At 43.7% G+C, this 18331-nt stretch overlaps 1 protein-coding gene across 1 annotated transcript; it reads left to right on the forward strand.

Annotated features, from left to right (window-relative positions):
- The first annotated feature begins 317 nt into the window (after positions 1-317).
- On the forward strand, positions 318-18245 carry coro2aa (coronin 2Aa). The gene is made up of 12 exons (XM_053419680.1): positions 318-715; positions 6635-6835; positions 9548-9664; positions 10016-10165; positions 11069-11248; positions 11999-12115; positions 13588-13692; positions 13792-13888; positions 15227-15339; positions 15456-15546; positions 15657-15916; positions 16565-18245. Exons 2-12 carry the CDS (start codon positions 6635-6637, stop codon positions 16700-16702), a joined length of 1569 nt encoding a protein of 522 aa, XP_053275655.1. The 5' UTR covers positions 318-715; the 3' UTR covers positions 16703-18245.
- The last annotated feature ends 86 nt before the right edge of the window (positions 18246-18331 follow it).

Genomic DNA, 18331 nt, shown 5'->3' on the forward strand with positions numbered 1-18331 from the left:
TATTTACAGGGCTTAGGGACTAAAAGTCAAAATATCTGAGCCCCTCTAGCTTCCATTCCAATCAGTTTTTTTTTGTTGCTTGTCTCTTAATGAAACGTTAAATTATGATTCGTTTTTTCCTTTCCCGTCTTCGTCTTCCCTGAAAGATGGAGTGAGACATCCTGATTGAGCAAACACTGTGGAGGAGTGACTGGAGGGAGCGGCACTCGTGGAGAGAGAGGAAGTGTGATTACCTGCTCTCTCTCTCTCGCTCGCTCTCTCTCTCTCTCTCTCTCTCTCTCTCTCTCTCTCCCCCTCCCTCTCTCCTCATGCAGTCACCTCCCCTCTCTCTGGGAGTGTACACACTCCTGCATTCTCCCTGTGCTTGTTCACACACGCTCTCGTCTACATGCTGCACACACACACACACTCACCTTCTCCTCTGACTGACTGCCTGCACATCAGAGAAGAAGCTCGGACCGGACGTTCACATTTTGGACAGGCTGCTTGTGTGTGTGTGTGTGTGTGTGTGTATGTGTGTATGTGTTGGTCTGCATGTGTGTGGGCTCGGCAGAAGAGGAGAGAGGCTTGACATAAGATAAGAAGAGTGATTTATGGTTATTTTTGAGGGAGGGAGGGATTTTTTGTATTCTTGCCGGTCAGACACAGAGACGTAACTTTTCCTCACTCAGGACCTGCTGCTCCTTCTCGTGCCCGTGACAACTCACTCGACAGGGTGAGTGCTGCTGCCTCTCACACTCCCTCTTGCTCAATTGCACACACACACACACACACACTCTCCCTATATTTTTTCCTTCCGCGTTGTCTTTCTGTCATGTCCTGCTCTCTGATCAGCCTCCGCAAATGTTCTCATTGATCTTTTACTCATTAGACCTCTGTCCATAAGTGTGTGTGTGTGTGTGTGTGTGTGTGTGTGTGTGTGTGTGTGTGTGTGTGTGTGTGTGTGTGTGTGTGTGTGTGTGTGTGTGTGTGTGTGTGTGTGTGTGTGTGTGTGTGTGTGTAACTTTTTACCCTGGGGATTCAAACTTTGGATTGCGTTTGCAGGACACAGGCTGGGACAAGATGAAAAAAACAAATCTCACTTCAAACCAGCTCTTTGCCCGAATGCATGTATATTTGGAAACAATATAAATAGCTGTTCCCGGCGTGGCACAGCTTTATTCTGCCAGCAGTCGACTTCACTTTCATTCTTGTAGTTAATTATCCCATTGACCCGAAACTTGGACATTTGGCTTCTCGTTCGCCAGCATAAAATTTGAAGCATTTTCTTCTCTTTCTCATCAACGTGAAACCAAAGCCGTTCCACAACAGTGCAAATGACATCATCGTCCAGCGTCCCAGTGAAGGCATCTCTACCCACAGATGGTTATTTATGGTGGTGTCCACCCTGCAGAACACCAGAATTCACTGAAGTATGTGCCTTGTGGTTTGAATCGCAGCCTGTTTGAGGTCTTTTCATTAAGCTCGGGATCCTGTTTCTCACGTCAAGGTTTATGGACCAATGAGCCACACTGCCGCTGGTCCAAACTGTGAAAGTGCAGTCAGGGCCGGGGATCAAACCTCAATATGTGTTAAATGTTGGCTAAAATCCGCTTAGTGGGGCTGTCGGGCTTGTTGACTTATTCTTTGGTCAGATTTCCTAAATTGAATTTCTCTAGTTTAAGTCCAAATTTTACAAAGGCAAATTTCAGTTTTTTATAGATTTAATATGTAAAAAATCTTAAATAAAGTGTTAAAACTAGAACTACATTATACATTTTGTTGACTTGTGTACTGACATTATCAAAAATCTTTCCAACAATGTTAAAACCAGAGAAATCAACAGTTTTATTCAAAGAAGAGTCTTTCATTTTGGACGCCTCTTAATTGCATCATATCTTCTCCACCAGTAGCTTAGCCCAACTCTGCTAGAACTTTTGTTATTGTTTTGAATGAGGGTTAGAACATATTTATAATGAAGCAACGATCAATGTGTTGTTTCTAGTTAAATATTAAAACTCATATCTTCATCATTATCAAAGTCTTTGAATAGTACACATCCCATTATTGGCTCATGTGTATAAGTGAGTAAGCGTTGATGTCCTGTTTCCATTTACACTGAGCATCTCTGTCTCTGAGTGCATCCATGATTTGAATCATATCGTCCTGCGTAACACTTTCACATGTTCTTCAGTGGTTAATGGAATCACAGCACAGGAGCTATGTGCTCTCCTCAATGGAGGAAGAGTCTCATGGGAAACCAGTGAGTTAATGGGATACCTGCTCCTGCTGTAGCCCTAAAACATGGCGGCTGAGAGGGGTTGTGTTTTAATTTCATCTGTGTGTCTGCAGTGGACCACAAAAACCATCACCATCAAGGGATGATTCCAGTTCAGAACAACTTCTCTCTCATTTTCATTTTTCAATCTCATTTATCTCTGTGATAATAAGTGGATAACCCCCCCGATAAGTTAGTTGAAAGACGAACCAGAAGCAGCATTATTGCTCAAATCTGTAGAAACATTTTTTCCATCCATGAGTTGATGGATTTCATTCAGATGATCCACGCCCTGCCTGTCGGGCTCCTGTCTGTGTTAATCATTAATTCACTTCTATATCCTGTAAAACACCCAGTTACAATAAAGGCCCACTGGAGAAAATCTGAATTTACTACAAAAAAATTTAACAGGACATTCAAAGAAGCGGCTAAAGTTATGCAGAGTATGTAAACATGTTGGACTTTGAAGCATAGTTTTGAGAAACTATGAAGTAGGCCTCGGGCGTGGATCGGATTGTCAATGCCAGGACCAAGTTCAGATTTCACTCTTGGTTCCATAGAAAATGTGCGTCCATACTTTGTTTCTCAGAATTATTTACGGCTCCTGTATACACTGCATGTGTGCAGAGAGCTGAGAGATTCCCCAGGTAAACAGACTGACTTAAACACACAAACACAGACACACACAATGAAACACACACACGCCATGGCTTGTCTTTATCCTTTCGTACTCATTCACATGTGCGGCTATTGGATTACCAGTCTGGCTGTTATCCCATTACAAGACAGAGGTTGTAAGCTGTTATCCTCATATGATATCAGAGCGTCTTGTGTCTCCCTCGCTCAGACACACACACAGTGAATAGGCGAACGCATTAAACCGCCTCGGCATATGTTCACACCTGTACATTCCTCGTCTTGGATTTCACTCCGAGCGTTTACAAAATATTGCACGTACGCCTGGAAGAGCAGCAGGGGAAGCCGATAGCGGACTCTTGGATTAGGCCCTGTGTCTCAGGGTCAGTGTTTGTCAGGAGAAGAAAGAGGCCGGGACAAACCAATGCAGGTTTTGGTAAATTGGTGGGAGAGTTGGGATTAGCCGATTTCTCGCTTCTTTCCTTCTTTCGTAGCTTCAGGCCCTGACGCTCCTTGAGTAACAGATATCTTGACACCAGTAGGTAAACTTTGAACTCCCCCTCTTACAGTGAAGAGCGCGAGGAGTGGCTGCCGGTGTGCAATTTTATGAGTTATGAGGTGCTTCTAAGACGAGGCTACGTTCATCTACACACACACACACACACACCCACACACACTGATACATACACGTGTACAGACTCACACCAGACGTCTGGCTGAGCAAACCAGATGTACAATATATCTTTTCTTTAAACACCATATCTGTGTTTTCAGTTTTGTTTTATGACTCTTTTTTTACTGTCTCCTTATCGAGGTCGCTGCTGTGACTCACGTAAATAAATTTCCCTCCGAGGAAAAAGGACTACATCTCCTTTTTTGTTTGTTTCATCAGACATAAAGCCTGTCACAGGCGTCCTCGAGAAATAAAGAACCGCTCTTGTTTTCCTCCAGCCGACAGTGAACGTGTCTGTCCGTCTTTTGATCAGCAGGAACCCGGTGTTTAAAAATAGCCCCCGACAGTGTTTTCGTCATCAGCTCTGCGAGGCGCTGAGAGACAGGCCGCCCACCACGCAGCGCCCTGTGTACCTGCTGCAGCCCGGAGCTGAGGGGAAGCTGCCACTGGCCTGATTACAACCTGCTTTAGATGTGACAAGACCTCTTAGGCTGTTTCTGCCCTGGAAGCTTCTTCCTCGGGTCTTGTAAGACTCAGCGAAACACGAGCGCTGATTGTATCAACCCAGATGTGCCCCAGCTTGTAATTGCGTGGAGCTTTACTGAGCACACAAAAATGCACACCCACTGGCTGATGCATGCAAATTGTTAAATGTTGAAATACAGAGTGAGTAACATTTCAAAGTCTCACAGCCGGTTGATTCATCTCTTGCATTTCTGGGTGTGTGTCTTATTCGTTATCGACAGGTTCGAGGAGCTATGAGTCGAATATGAAACGATGATATGACACAAGATAATTTATTCGTCCCTCTAGGGGGAAATTGAATGTCACCTTCTGCAAAAGACAGACAGCAGGCAAGAGAAAGATGACAAAACTATGAGGAAGTTGCTGTTAAATGTTGGTTCGTCACGGTCGAGCAGAGCAGGTGTTTATGGATGATAATGATCAGGAATGTGAGTTAGAGACTGTGCGTGACATCACTGATAGTTCATCAAAGAAAACACAACTACACAAATCACTAAATAGGAATGCATCTCATCAGGTCCAGGACACATGAGGAGGTGCGTGGTCCTGAGTAGAACTGAACTAATGAATTGATCATTTGATCACCACAAAAATAAATGGTTAACCTATTGATTATTTATAAAAACAAGGTCCCTATGGCTGTGGCTGAGGGGTAGAGTGGTCGTCCTCCAACCTGAAGGTCGGCAGTTCGATCCCAAGGATGACCCATCTGCATGCCGAAGTGTCCTTGGGCAAGATACTGAACCCTGATTGGCCCCCATAGAATATCAAAGTGCTGCAAATAGATGCACTGTATGAATGTGTGTGTGAATGGGTACTAAAACTGTACTGTAAAGAGCTTTGAGTGGTCATCAAGACTAGAAAAGCTCTATATAAATACAAACCATTTACCATTTATTTGAGTGAACAGTGCACGTTCAGCTCCCAGCATCATATGGGTTGTGACAGAGTCCGAGTCTTAAACACCTGAGCAGCAAAGCTCTCCGTCAGGTGGGGGAACATTCCTGTGTGACAGCTCTCCACGAGGGCCTGAGGGCAGAAGGTGAGAGGAGGAGCAGAAAGCTGAGCTGCAGAGAGTCACCATCTCCAACCCGACCTTTTCTGCTCCTTTGTAATTCTCCTTTAAAAAGATTTTCAAACCAGACGTTTTTTTCCTCAGTTTCTCCGCTCGGCTCCGCTGCAGCCAAGCCTGCACCATGCTAACCATACACAGCTATTTTTACTCTGCTCACTGTGGATTGGTTGTATTTATATAGCCATCATCTGAATCACCGGTGGGCAGCCCACAGAAATCAGGCGGACGGTGTCGTTGCTTCTCGGGGCAGCGTTGTTCTGGGTGACCTGGGATTTCTCAGAAAACAGAACCTTGCGATGGGTCTGTATCTCCTGATGTTTTTGTTGTCACTCGGCTCCGTCTGTTTCTGCTCATCGTCCTTGTTTGGGTCAATTTTATGCCTTAAACATCTTGTCCATCAACTTCCTCCACCCTTAATTCATAAGTAATGACCATGCAGCAGGCACGCAGGCAGCCAGGCAGAGTGGCAGAGCAGACATGCTGGCTGGCCGGGCCTCGTCCCCGTGGACCAGAGCCACTTATCTCTCACAATAATTACATGTGCGTTGACTGGCTTAAGGAAAGTGGCCAGAAAGAGACCGAGGATTTGGGAAGTCTCACAGACCTTCCTCCTTATTTCCGTTGTCTATGATATACTTGATTGAGACAAGCAGAAATAATGCTGAGACATCATGATGCTTTGCCTCAGCCTCTTTATCCTGATCCCTGAGAAGCTGCTTTCACTACTTGATGAAATTCATACTTTCAGAATTACTCACATGAAGCAGCACAATCTGGTGTTCTAATTATTTCATCGATATGTCCTGGAAGCTTTGAAGTAGCAACAAAAAAAGAGAATGATGACACTAGTCAATAGTGTTGTACTGTAGTTCCTCACTAGACACATGTTAACACAAACCAGCACATATATAATTCACGAGTGTCTCTGCTTGGATGAATTTTCCATTTGTGGATTAAGATCCATCGCACTGACCTTAAATGATTATGTCACATAAAGAGATGTGTTGACCTGGAACTGCCAGACCTTTTGGCTCTGTGATGGTTGTACCACGTTCTTGTCAATCTGGAAAACAAGAAATAGTGAGAATCTAAAAGAAAATGATTTGAATAAGCAAAACTTACACTATTGAGAAGTAATGGGAATAAAAATGGGACTGAAATTGTGCCCTGTGTAATACCACCAGAGTCCGATTGACAACTGGTTATTTATGTGATGAATATGGTAACTTAACTAGTGTCAAACAAAAAAGTAAATATCATAAAAATCATTGGAGGACAAAAAGTAGAACACTGTCCACATGATGGGGACGGATTCCCCCGGAAATCTGGTGGAATCTTCCAGAAAGAAGCAGGACTATAAATAAAAAGCCCTGTCGCCATAAATGTGTGAAATGGATGATTCTCCTTGACTGACCTATCTCTCCCTCTCTCTCTCTCTCTCCCTCTCTCTCTCTCTCTGCTCTGTTAGATGACATGGCGTCCTCAGTACCGCAACTCCAAGTTCCGCCACGTGTTCGGTAAGCCCGCCACCAAGGAGAGCTGCTACGATGGCGTGCCAATCACACGCAGCGTCCAGGACAACCACTTCTGTGCTGTCAACCCACGTTTCCTGGCAGTCATCACTGAGTGTGCCGGGGGAGGGGCCTTCCTGGTCCTGTCTATCCATCATGTGAGTGTGTGCAGCACGTGGCTGAGTTTACAGTCTAATATCCATGCATCTTTTTAAAGTGGTACATTCCACTCAGACGGGCAGGTAAGAGATCCAGTGACAAGGTGGCATCGTTTCTAATGGAGAGAAGTCGTCTAGATTCCAGTGTTCTCACTGAGAAGGAAAACTACACAGCTAATCACTCAGTTCTTTGGTCTAGATGTGCTAAAACTGTAAAAGTAAGTTATTAGATATGATTTATTGTATAAAGCTGCATGCAACAGCTTGGCAGCCATGACTAGAAATATTTCTGACCACTGATCAGCTTTCAGGAGATTTACAAAAACATGGAGGAACTGAACACAGAGTACGGACAGAAGGCTCCGTCTGAATACATATCTAACATTGAGCATAAATCAGCCATGTCACTAAGAGGCTAGAATTAGACTGGTGAGTACACTTTTCATATAATCCTCCCTTTGAAACAGAAAATGACTGAAGGCCAAAGTCAGACTTAATATTAACGAGAAGCAAAACAACAGATTAGTTATGAAAAAATAACAAATGCTTTATTGGGGATAAGAAAATCTATTTTTTATCTATCACCTGGGCTGAAATGCATTGTCCTGTACATATCTCGTGGTCTCACTCTGCACACACAGCACACCTGGAACAGACAGCTCAGCTCTCAGTATATAAATAGCACGGCCGCAGAGAAGCCAAGAGAACCTCTGAATACCAGGAACCCCCCCCCCCCCCCCCGACACCTCATTCACTGTAACCTAAACATCCCACTCATCTCCCTCAGCTTAAAAGTGTTTCCTCAGACACTTTTCCAAACATTATTCATCATACATAACAACACATCTACTGGTTTTGTCAGCGGCGATACTGGTCTGTGAATGAACTCAGCCGAACCGCTGCACTCGGCTCAATGTACAGACCCGCTGTTCATCTTCAGAGTGATTCATCAAGCTGAACACCTCTCCCACCTTTCTCCCTCCCTCCCTCTCTCCGTCTGTCTCCGTCCTTTAAGTCGTCTCTGTGAGTAATCGCCAGCCCTCCTGGCATGGGCAAGAAGAATTGCATATGAGCTTAGGAATGACATAACTCATGATTTGACCTCCCCCCCCCCCCCCGCCTCCTTTCACTGTCTCAAGGTGGTGAAGCTTCAGCAACCCCCCCTCCTCCCTCCAACCGCCTTCACATCCCACCTGTGTGTGTGTGTGTGTGTGTGTGTGTGTGTGTGTGTGTGTGTGTGTGTGTGTGTGTGTGTGTGTGTGTGTGTGTGTGTGTGTGTGTGTGTGTGTGTGTGTGTGTGTGTGTTTGCGCACACTTACAGATAAGCTATTGTTCTGTGGAGAACGTCGTTAAAACTCATAAATGTGACAACAGAAGTGCCGTGTTCCAGTTACCTGTGTGCACTTTACATTGGCTAGAAGCACAGAAGGTGGTTACATCATCCCCCCCCCCCCCTCCCCCACCACCACCACCAACCACCACCACCACCCTGTTCCAAACACGCCCTACGACCTGCACAGTAACGTAGCCTGCAGGTGTGTGTGTGTGTGTCAGTTGAAAGAAGGCTCTGTCTGTACAAACAGTGTAATTAGCCGTCTTGTTGAGGCAGAAAATCCTCAGCAACACTCGAGGACTTTTCCCTGGAAACCGGATCATTGAACGATCAGGGCGTGTGTCATTGGAGGATTTTCAACCTGCCCTGTTTGGTGCATCTGTCTTTGACTCACCTGCACATCACACGTCCTTTAGTGACATAGGTTTAAACATTATCTAATCAAATTAAGTCTTTTGTGTTGTCACTTGAGGCCCAGCTGGTTTGGTTAGAAAGCATCTGGGGGGTGTAGAGTCATAATGTGAGATTATCAGACCTCTGCATATCTGTGCGAGGAGAGCAGCTCCAGGCTTCATCAGCCACTAGAGTAACACAGTCAAATCTCATACTGAAGTGCTAGTGGTTGAGATGCGTTGTGGGTAGTGTGGGACCAGTTTTTAGACATTTAAGAGGAATACATGGAATTGCAATCTCCTCCCGTCTGTGTATGCTCATTCTGTGCTGCTACTTTAGCTCAGATCTCTTAAAAAACTGATTATTATTTCAAAAGACGGTCACAACCCTGTTTCAATCTGCTGATATGAAAAGAAGAAGGATTTCCTTTGTCCCCTAAACCAACTGCCTCAGTTTTTATTGTTGGAGCTTGGTTGTCTCACAGGGACGGAAACCATTTGGGTAAACGTAGAGTTTACAGGTTGTTTCTCTTAATTCCTGGAAAGTTTGTAGTTAAGCTATAAAAGCCTTTTAACGCAAAGGAGCAATTTGCCCATAAATGGAGTATAAATAAAAGAAATGCCTTGTTTATGTTCTTCAGCAGCTAAGTCACGTTACAATTACTCCAACTGTGACATTAAGAAACAAAACACATTTACAAAATACAAATAATTGAAATAAAATAAATAAAAACCTAAGAAATGCTTCTGAACTAAAAGTATGACCATAATCTAAAACCTGTCTATCTATTAAATATACCCTGCAACATGCTAGTGGTCATAAGAGAAGCTGCAATTATCGACAAAACTGCACATTAATAAAATATACTACATTATAGTTGTTTATAAAGCATGTATTACATATGAATATACTGCTTATAAATGATAATAAAGTGATTTACAGTAAAGTCTTACTGATACTAATGTTTTTGTGTATTTGTCTACCAGACAGGTAAAGTGGACCCTCACCACCACCGAGTATCAGGCCACAGAGGCAACGTGTTAGACATCAAGTGGAATCCCTTCCATGACTACTGCATCGCCTCCGCCTCCGAGGACTCTGCGGTTAGTACACACACACACACACACACACACACACACACACACACACGCACACACCCACCCACACACAAACACCGACATGTTATCATTTGCCCTGGAATAATCCTTGACATGCAATCTTTAAAGTCAGAAAGAGAAAGTAAGAGTCAACACACTAACACACACTTTTATAAAACAGATTTTACAAACTGTGTTTTTGAGATTACATCATTTATTATCCATATGGAGTCGACTGCACATCCTTGGATTATTTCCACACTGACTGTTTTACAGAACTTCAGAGGTATTCTGAGACCGGGCTTTTGTGTGCGTTATTTAATTCTGTATTTTGTGTGTGTGTTTGTCTGTCTACAGGTGAAGGTGTGGGAAATCCCTCCTCACGGTCTGATGAAGAACCTCACAGTTCCGTGGAAGGAGCTTCAGGGTCACAGTCGCAGAGTGAGCCTCATCGAGTGGCACCCGACGGCCAACAACATCCTCTTCAGTACAGGCTACGACTACCAGGTAACACAAACACACACACTGACCATAAAGCAGGCTTTTAGGCTTTTCTATTCAAATGATAATTCAACGGTGAGGAAACTGGGTCCGGGTCAGACGTGTATGACTCCACTTTTTCATCCTCAGATATTTGTAGTCTTCCAGTTTTTCAAACTTCACAAAGTTAAAACCTTTCATCAAATGTCCACTCGCTCCTTCCATTTGAACCAGTCAGTAGCAGGAAAAGTTCCAGAAAACGCTTGGAGTAAATTACTCTGTGTTCCTATACACAGCCCCTCTGGAAAAAGTATCCAGACTTCAGTGCTTGCCTGAAAGCAGCTTAAGGTGACACCAGATTAACCGAGGAGGTGCTGTGACATATACTGTCATCAAATATATAATACAATGCAGACAAACAGGTCCCCGCTGTTTGTAGTAGCCTACTTCTCTCTTGCAGCTCCACCACAGACCACTGTTTATTCCAGCGTCGTCCCGTCAGTAGTTAATACTTTACGAAGCATCACAAGCATTTTCTACCTCATAAATTCCCTTTCACTCGAAAGCACTGTCTGTGTTCTCGTAGCGGTTGTGACTTTGTGTTGTGTTGATGGTTTGGAGGTTAGCGTCACACCTCCAGGGACTGTCACCGAAGAATGTGTCGTTGATCACCAGCGATGGAGTGTGTAGATGTAAAGAGACAGAATATTTGCACAGTTCTTCTTGCACTAATGGTTTCCCTATTATGAGAAGAGCTTCAATGCTCTGTGTGTCTGTATGAATGGACTCAACAGTGCAGCAGTCAGCAGCACACGTTCCTCAACAAACTCTGCTCATAAGAACAAAAAACATTTAAATCCAACTCTATCGTTTCAAATGTTCTGTACATCAACTTCATACATCATGCATATTATATATTTGCGTTTCCAGGTTATGATCTGGAACCTGGACTGTCCGGAGCAGGTGATCAAGAACCCCGTGCGGACCATCAGCCACCACACAGACGTGATCCTCTCCATGTCGTTCAACACGGACGGAAGCCTCCTCGCCACCTCCTGCAAGGACAAGAAGGTCCGACTGATGGAGTCGCGCTCAGGAAACCTCCTGCAGGTAATGCTCAGTGTGTGTGTGTGTGTGTGTGTGTGAACGTGTTTGTGTGAATCTGCATTTGTGTTGCAAAAACTATTTAAGGAAACACATTGTTCCTTTTTTGATAATGTTACTTCGGGTTGAGCGAGCCTATGTAAAGTACCAACAAATTTAGTAGGTTATCACTGTTTATTATATATTGAAAATCTGTGAGGCTGAAAAGCGTTTCTGTTTTAGTGTGAGTTCTGGGACTTGCACTTTCTTAGATGCTTTGGTTTCTTAGTTTACCTGAGGACTTCTCTTAGTTGTGTTTGCAGCAAAAGAAAGTAAACTGTGTCTCTTTGCAATTGTTAATACAAATTTAAATTGCCTTGGGATATCAAATTGATATTTAATATGAATCAAATATTCTTCAGTGAAATCAATAAAACCTGGAAACCATGATACTTACTTGTGGTGTGCAGTCGTAAGAAGTCCAGTGTTGCATAAGTGGAAGTTCCCTGCAACTTCTCCTGCTCCCAGCCAGGAGACCCAGGCACTCATCCAGCACCACACAGCCAAAACTGACACCTCTGGCCTGGACCGGCCTCAGCATAACTCCACAGACCTCTGGGTCAGCAGCCAGTGACTCACTCACTTGACTGCTCTCACTCCTGCCGACAGCCAAACAAGCACACGGGCACAAATAAGAATCATTCGGACACAGTGCGATGATATTGAAAACTATTGCTTTAAGATCTTGGATGTTCTGATGAGTGTTGGGTTTTGCAGGAAGCCAACTGCAAGACGCACAGAGCCAGCAAGGTGTTGTTCCTGGGCAACATGAAGATGCTGCTCACATCAGGAGTTTCACGCTGGAACGAACGACAGGTCGCTCTGTGGGATCAGGTAAGAGCAACACAGGAAGTGTCTCCGTGACAGAGTAACCTCATCTCCCTCCAAAGGTCCACCTACTGGGTTTTTTAATAAGGCTTTCGGCTGCGTGTCAGAGAGTGGAGCTGGAGCAGGTGTCCTCACAGGGGATCACATGACCGAGGTTCAGGTGAACGTGACGACACCTGAGCCGCGTCTCCTGCTCTGCGTCCAATCACTGAACACGACCATGAGATGAGGTGGAACAGTGAAAAAGAAGGATAATGGATTTTATAACTCAGAATGAACTTCCAGGGTCAACACAACAAATATTTTGTTGTGGTGAATCAAAGCTACATTCATAATTACTGAATGTGTTTCCTGCCCTCCTTATCCATCCATCTCTTTCTGCAGAGATGTATCTACTATAGATGCACAGTTATGCGACCCACATAAGAAGCTAAATAAACCCACCAAATTAAGTCATGGTCACTTTATTACATCATGACCAGAGAGGTCGTGACACCAGAGGAGCTTATTTCCTCACCCACATCCTGACTCCCTGAGCATCAGAGAGTCGGGATGATAGACAGAAAGGACACTCAGTTGACAGTTTATTAGAATCACCTTCTAAACCAATAGTTCTATAATCTTCAGAGGTGGAAAGTCCTATTTATGAAACTTAACACTTCTTCTCACACTGTTTAATCCTCCCCCCCTCGTCAGTTTGTCCTCTATAGTTTATATTTGCTTTTCATATTAAAGTAGTGCATCACTGTTGTATAAACCTATGAAATACAGTGGATTAGTATTAACTAAATCAGTCAGCTCTAATGGAATCAGTTTGTCATACTCAGAGGTTAGAAGTAGTTTTTTTAATTATTCAATACATCTCAAAAACAATAATAATACTAATGATATGAATGATGATAAAAATAATAATATATCAGTCACATGAGCCATTAGTTTATCTGACTTAATATTTAAAGTATACTTCACTTGTAATATTTCTCTAGTTTAAACTAAGTCAAATTAAAATACATAGCTTTAACTTGTAATGGAGTACTTAAATGAATTACGCTTAATGACTCCTGCTGGCTCTGCAGAACGCTTCCAGCTTCTGATGCACAGCTCTGCCACCTACTGGACACATTAGTGAACAACCACTCCTCAGTTTACCTTCGTATGAATTCACAGAGCCTGAGTTAAAGTGGAGCCAAAGTTATTCTCCTCATGATGATGTCAGTACTTTGATCTCACCTGTTGGTGTGTGAGTGTGTGGCTGCAGTAGGCTGCTGTGTTTTGGTCAGAGTGTATCGTGGGTGGAGGATTATGGATGAAGCATGGATTAGGGATTGAGCACTCAGTATTTTTAATGCAGCACCGCAGAGTGCTCCTCATGCAGACATGGATTTAAATGATTTTTGATATGAGGGAGAGCTGAACATGCCACTGGTGCTTCAGTTGTTGTTTGGATCCAGCTGTTGATCTCTGTGTGTTTTCTGTAGGACGACCTGTCTGTGCCTTTGTTAGAGGAGAACCTGGACGGTTCATCGGGAGTCCTCTTTCCTTTCTATGACCCTGACACACACATGCTCTACGTGGCCGGGAAGGTGGGTCCCTGAAAGCAAACAGAAACTGTACAAACATTTCGTACACTAAATACTTGGAAGAATATGAACGGTGCAAATGTTTCTCCTGTGACTCTTCAGGGCGATGGGAATATCAGGTACTATGAGATCAGCTCAGAAAAACCGTACATCCACTACCTAACAGAGTACCGCTCCCCCTTACCGCAGAAAGGAATGGGTAAGGAACACACACCCCCACACACACACACACAAACACACTCGTCCCTACTTGTCTCTCTACAGTTGTGAGGACACTCATTAACATAATCCATTCCCTAGCCCCTTACCCTAACCTTAACCATCACAGCTAAATGCCCATAACCTCAACCTAATTCTAACCTTATTCTAAACCTAACCCTAAAACCAAGTCTTAATCCTCAAACAGCCATTTGAATTCACGAGGACCAGCTCAAAGTGTCCCTCTTAACTGTAGAAAGACATGCAGGCACACAGATACACAAACAAACACACACAAAATGTTAAAAACCGCCAAGAAGATTATGTTTTCCTCACACTACTGGACACATTACCACACAACCTGGTGGAAGGTTGCAGGACGGGTCAGGGAAGAACCCATTCAGTTTTAGGACAGATCCAAAATTGTTGTTTTCACCTCCATAACATGGCAAGAGAGGGATTTTTGGTGCAACTTGATCGGATTCAAGGGGACTGTGGTCTCTGAGTGACGTTCTAGTTTTCTTAATTTAAAATGAAGGAAATGTAAAACCTGTCGATGTCAGTTTGGAAGCGACACCTGCCTCATGGCTGCGCTGACACTCCTGCACCTGTAAGCAAAGTTGTTGTGCAAATAAGCCGACCATATTTGCATAGACAAACCAGGTGATCAGACTGGTCCTACATCACGTGAATGATGCTGCAGGAGATGAAGCCCGCAAACATCCTTGAAGAACTCTGATAATAACTACTCTTTACGACTGTGCAGAACCATCATTTCAAAGCGTCAGCCTGCCAATGTCAGCATCTTCTATCGGCCACTTCTCTCCGATGAATCTAGTAGAACACCTTTGAGACGTGATAGAAAAGGAGATTTAATTTGCAGCTAATAATTCTGCAGAAATAATGTGATTTTAATCGTGTTATCGTGGAATTTCAAAGGAATTTTTATAATATCGTCTTAGGAAATCAGTGACACGAGGAACAGAGGTTGTCTTGAGAGCAAAGGGAGCATCTACTCAGAATTACTCTGATGTTTCTAATAAAGTGCTGGTTCAATGTATCTCACTGTGACAGCACAGGTATCAGGGAGCCCTTTAGTTCAGCAGAAAGTATGGTTAGTCACAGGAGCATTTCTAGAGAATGTGTGCCTACTGTGCTTACACATAAGTGATAGTAAAGGTTAAGTGTCATCCCTCACAACCACCCCAGCCCAGGTGCACACACACATTTAGAAACCTCTGTGAAGCCTTTGGTAGAAAGCTGGTGCCACAGGGACCTCGTTCATCAGCTGCTCTCAGGGCAACGTCCCTGGTTACTCAGCATGTGTGTTCTCCCCCAGGTGTGATGCCAAAGAGAGGCCTGGACGTGAGCTCCTGTGAGGTGTTCAGGTTCTACAAACTGGTGACAATCAAGAGTAAGATCGAGCCATTGTCCATGATCGTTCCTCGCAGGGTAAGAGTACACACATGATTCACATGAACTTTGAACATGGTGTCAGGTTTTGGTTCAATACATATTAGAAAACTTTGGTGATTGTGTGTAACCATCTTGTGTTTGTGTGTTTGCAGTCAGAGTCGTATCAAGATGACATCTATCCCATGACAGCAGGGAACAAGCCCGCGATGACTGCAGAGGAGTGGCTCAGTGGCATCGACAAAGGTCTGAACACATTCATGCATGTGTGTGTGTTTGTGTGTGTGTGATGTATTTTGTATACTCTGGCGACGTGCACAGGTTTGCAACTCATCTTCCTCCTCTTCGTCTTCCAGGCCCGGTGATGATGTCTCTGAAGCCCGGGAGTCAAATAGCAGAGTCGTTCTCGGAGATGAGCAAAGGGCCGGGACATCCGATGGACACCCGCAGGTCTCAGAGCCGACCGGGCATGCTGCAGCTGGCGTACATTCAGGACCAGCTGGGGAGCAAAGACGGCAAAGAGAACAGCGGCAACGGAGAGGATGACAGGAGCCGGCTGGCCGTCAGCAACGGGGAGGACCTTGGACTCTGCTCTCCTCCGAGGACAGAGAACGAGGTGCTGAAGTTTTTTAGTGTCTCCACCTGTAGGGCTGTTCTCTCCTTATTTGTATCACCGAGTTTATACAAAATTTTAGTTTTGATAATATTCCAAGGATGTTGGGCGATGCTATTTTTTAATTTTATTATCGTTATTTCTATTTTTTTTAATTGATGGCTATTTGGGTTGGTTGGTTTTCAAACATTTAAACTGTGCAGGATCCCCACAGGATAAACCCTAATTAGTTTGGTAAATCTATTCATCTAACGTCACCATGAGGGTGAAGCATCACGGCTATAAACAAGGGAACTTTGGCGTGTTGGTTAAGCGAACACTTTTAAACCTATTTGTTTAAGTTTGGTTTTCCTGGTACTCACTGTATGTCAAGGAATGCTAAACCAGAGTCAAACTCCTCGTATGTGCACACACACTTGGACCAGTTCGGATTCATATGCTGATGAGATTCCTATTTGTGTATTCGAGAAAACTTTACCTCTTGACAACTACTGGATCTTTACGTTGCAATTTGGTTTTATGGCAGCGGGACAGTGAGAGAACACTGTGCAGTGAGATTTAGTGAGTAAATCAGATTAATAGGACCTGTCTCCCTTAACTCCTGTAAAAAAACAACAACATTAATATATTGCTCCTGTGTTTTGTCCACAGTTGCTCCTCAAGTTCCACAAGCAGCAGGAGGAGATCCGGCGGCTGAGGGAGCTGCTCAACCAGAGGGACGTGCGGGTCAAACAGCTGGAGCTGGAGATCAAGAACATCAAAAACACCCAGCCTCCGAGCGCACTTTAAGATCTGCCCGACCTGCAGAGTTCCCTTCACCTCCTCACGGGACACATGCATCACTATATAAACTTACTAACCCTACTCTGATGGCACCGCACTCTTTTGCAGGGTCCTGAATCGCTCGCTTTCCCCGATGAAACGAGACCCCATACTCACAGCACAGGGGGGATTCCAACCTGGACTTTGTGTCTTTGCTTTCTTTTGTCTTTTCTGTCACTTCTTCTCAAGATGCACATATTCTTTGTTCATGTACATACACCTCAACACTGAGTCTTACCCAGCTGTACCAAGCTTTAAAAACTCTTTGCACCTTTTGACCTTTCCCCTGTTTTCTTTTGTACGCTCCACAGCTATGCAAGTGTGTTATACTAGCTTTTTTTTAATGCTCTTTGTAGCTGAGAGGTTAACGGGTGTGTGTGTGTGTGTGTGTTGACTGACTGATGCGGCTGTCTTGTCTGTGTGTGGTTTGGGAGTTGTTGCAGGGCAGGAGCAGACGTCCTGTGTGATTGTAATGACAACGCTGAATTAATTTTCTATGCTTGGTGACTGTTTTTTTCCACGATGTAAACTACTGTTAAATGGAGACGTCTCTGAGACGTGTGGACCCGGCTCTACTGAATGTGTGCTTGGATGAGAGTGAGCTAAATGAATGAGAAAAATCACGATCCCGGCTGTTCCATTGAGCTGCACATCGTTTGCTGAATTTCTGTTATTTCTGAATGACTGGACAAATATTGACAGATCAATGTTTCACAGCAGCTATTGTGTACGCCAATTCTGTAACTGATGCCATGTAGCAGTTTTGATCTTAATTTTTTTTATATTTATTTTAAAATACAGTCAACAAAAAAAAACAAATAATAATCCCGACCTTGAATTCATGTTTGTAATTTGGGGAAAAATACATCACAGAAAGTTTTTAGAGGCTGCTTGGTTTTTTTTCCTGATGTGAACTCACTGTGAAGAAAAGGTTTAAAGCCATTAGAGAGAACTGAACCACTTTGAACTCCTGGTTTTCAATGTGTTTTCCCACAGAGTGCCTTTTTACTGCCCTTTGTAAAACTATAACACGATATACTGAGGTTTTCTGTTCGTAGATGAAGCTCAAATATCTCACAACTCATTAAGATTATGAACCCTGATAAACACGAGCTGTCCCTTCTCGCAGGTTGAGGTTGAGTCATTCATTTCTAGATCATTTAAACTGGCTGCCATCTAACTTGGTACGTTTGTTTGTCTCGCTCACGATACATTTATGTAACTTTGGTGATCCGGTGATTAGCATCATCATCAGGTCCCAAATTTGGACTTGTCCATTACTGTGGTTCAGGCCCAAACTGATGACATCATCCTCAGGTGTTCTGTTGTTACAGGTCATGTGCTATTGTAAGTATGCTAACATGCTAATCTGATATTTTAAACGTGGTTAACATTAACCTTGTTAAATGTTAGCATACTAGCATTGGCACTGTGATTACATTGTGCCAGCATGCTACCATTTTAATGGAATATTCTAAACATGGTTAACAATAAACTTGTTTAACATTAACTTGTTAGCTTTGACACTGATTACAGTACTATATTAAGATGCATTTATTCGTCCCAAACACATGCACAGTCATGCATTCATTAGCA

The sequence above is a fragment of the Pleuronectes platessa genome, chromosome 3 (genome assembly GCF_947347685.1).
Source record: "Pleuronectes platessa chromosome 3, fPlePla1.1, whole genome shotgun sequence".
Lineage (NCBI taxonomy): Eukaryota > Metazoa > Chordata > Actinopteri > Pleuronectiformes > Pleuronectidae > Pleuronectes > Pleuronectes platessa.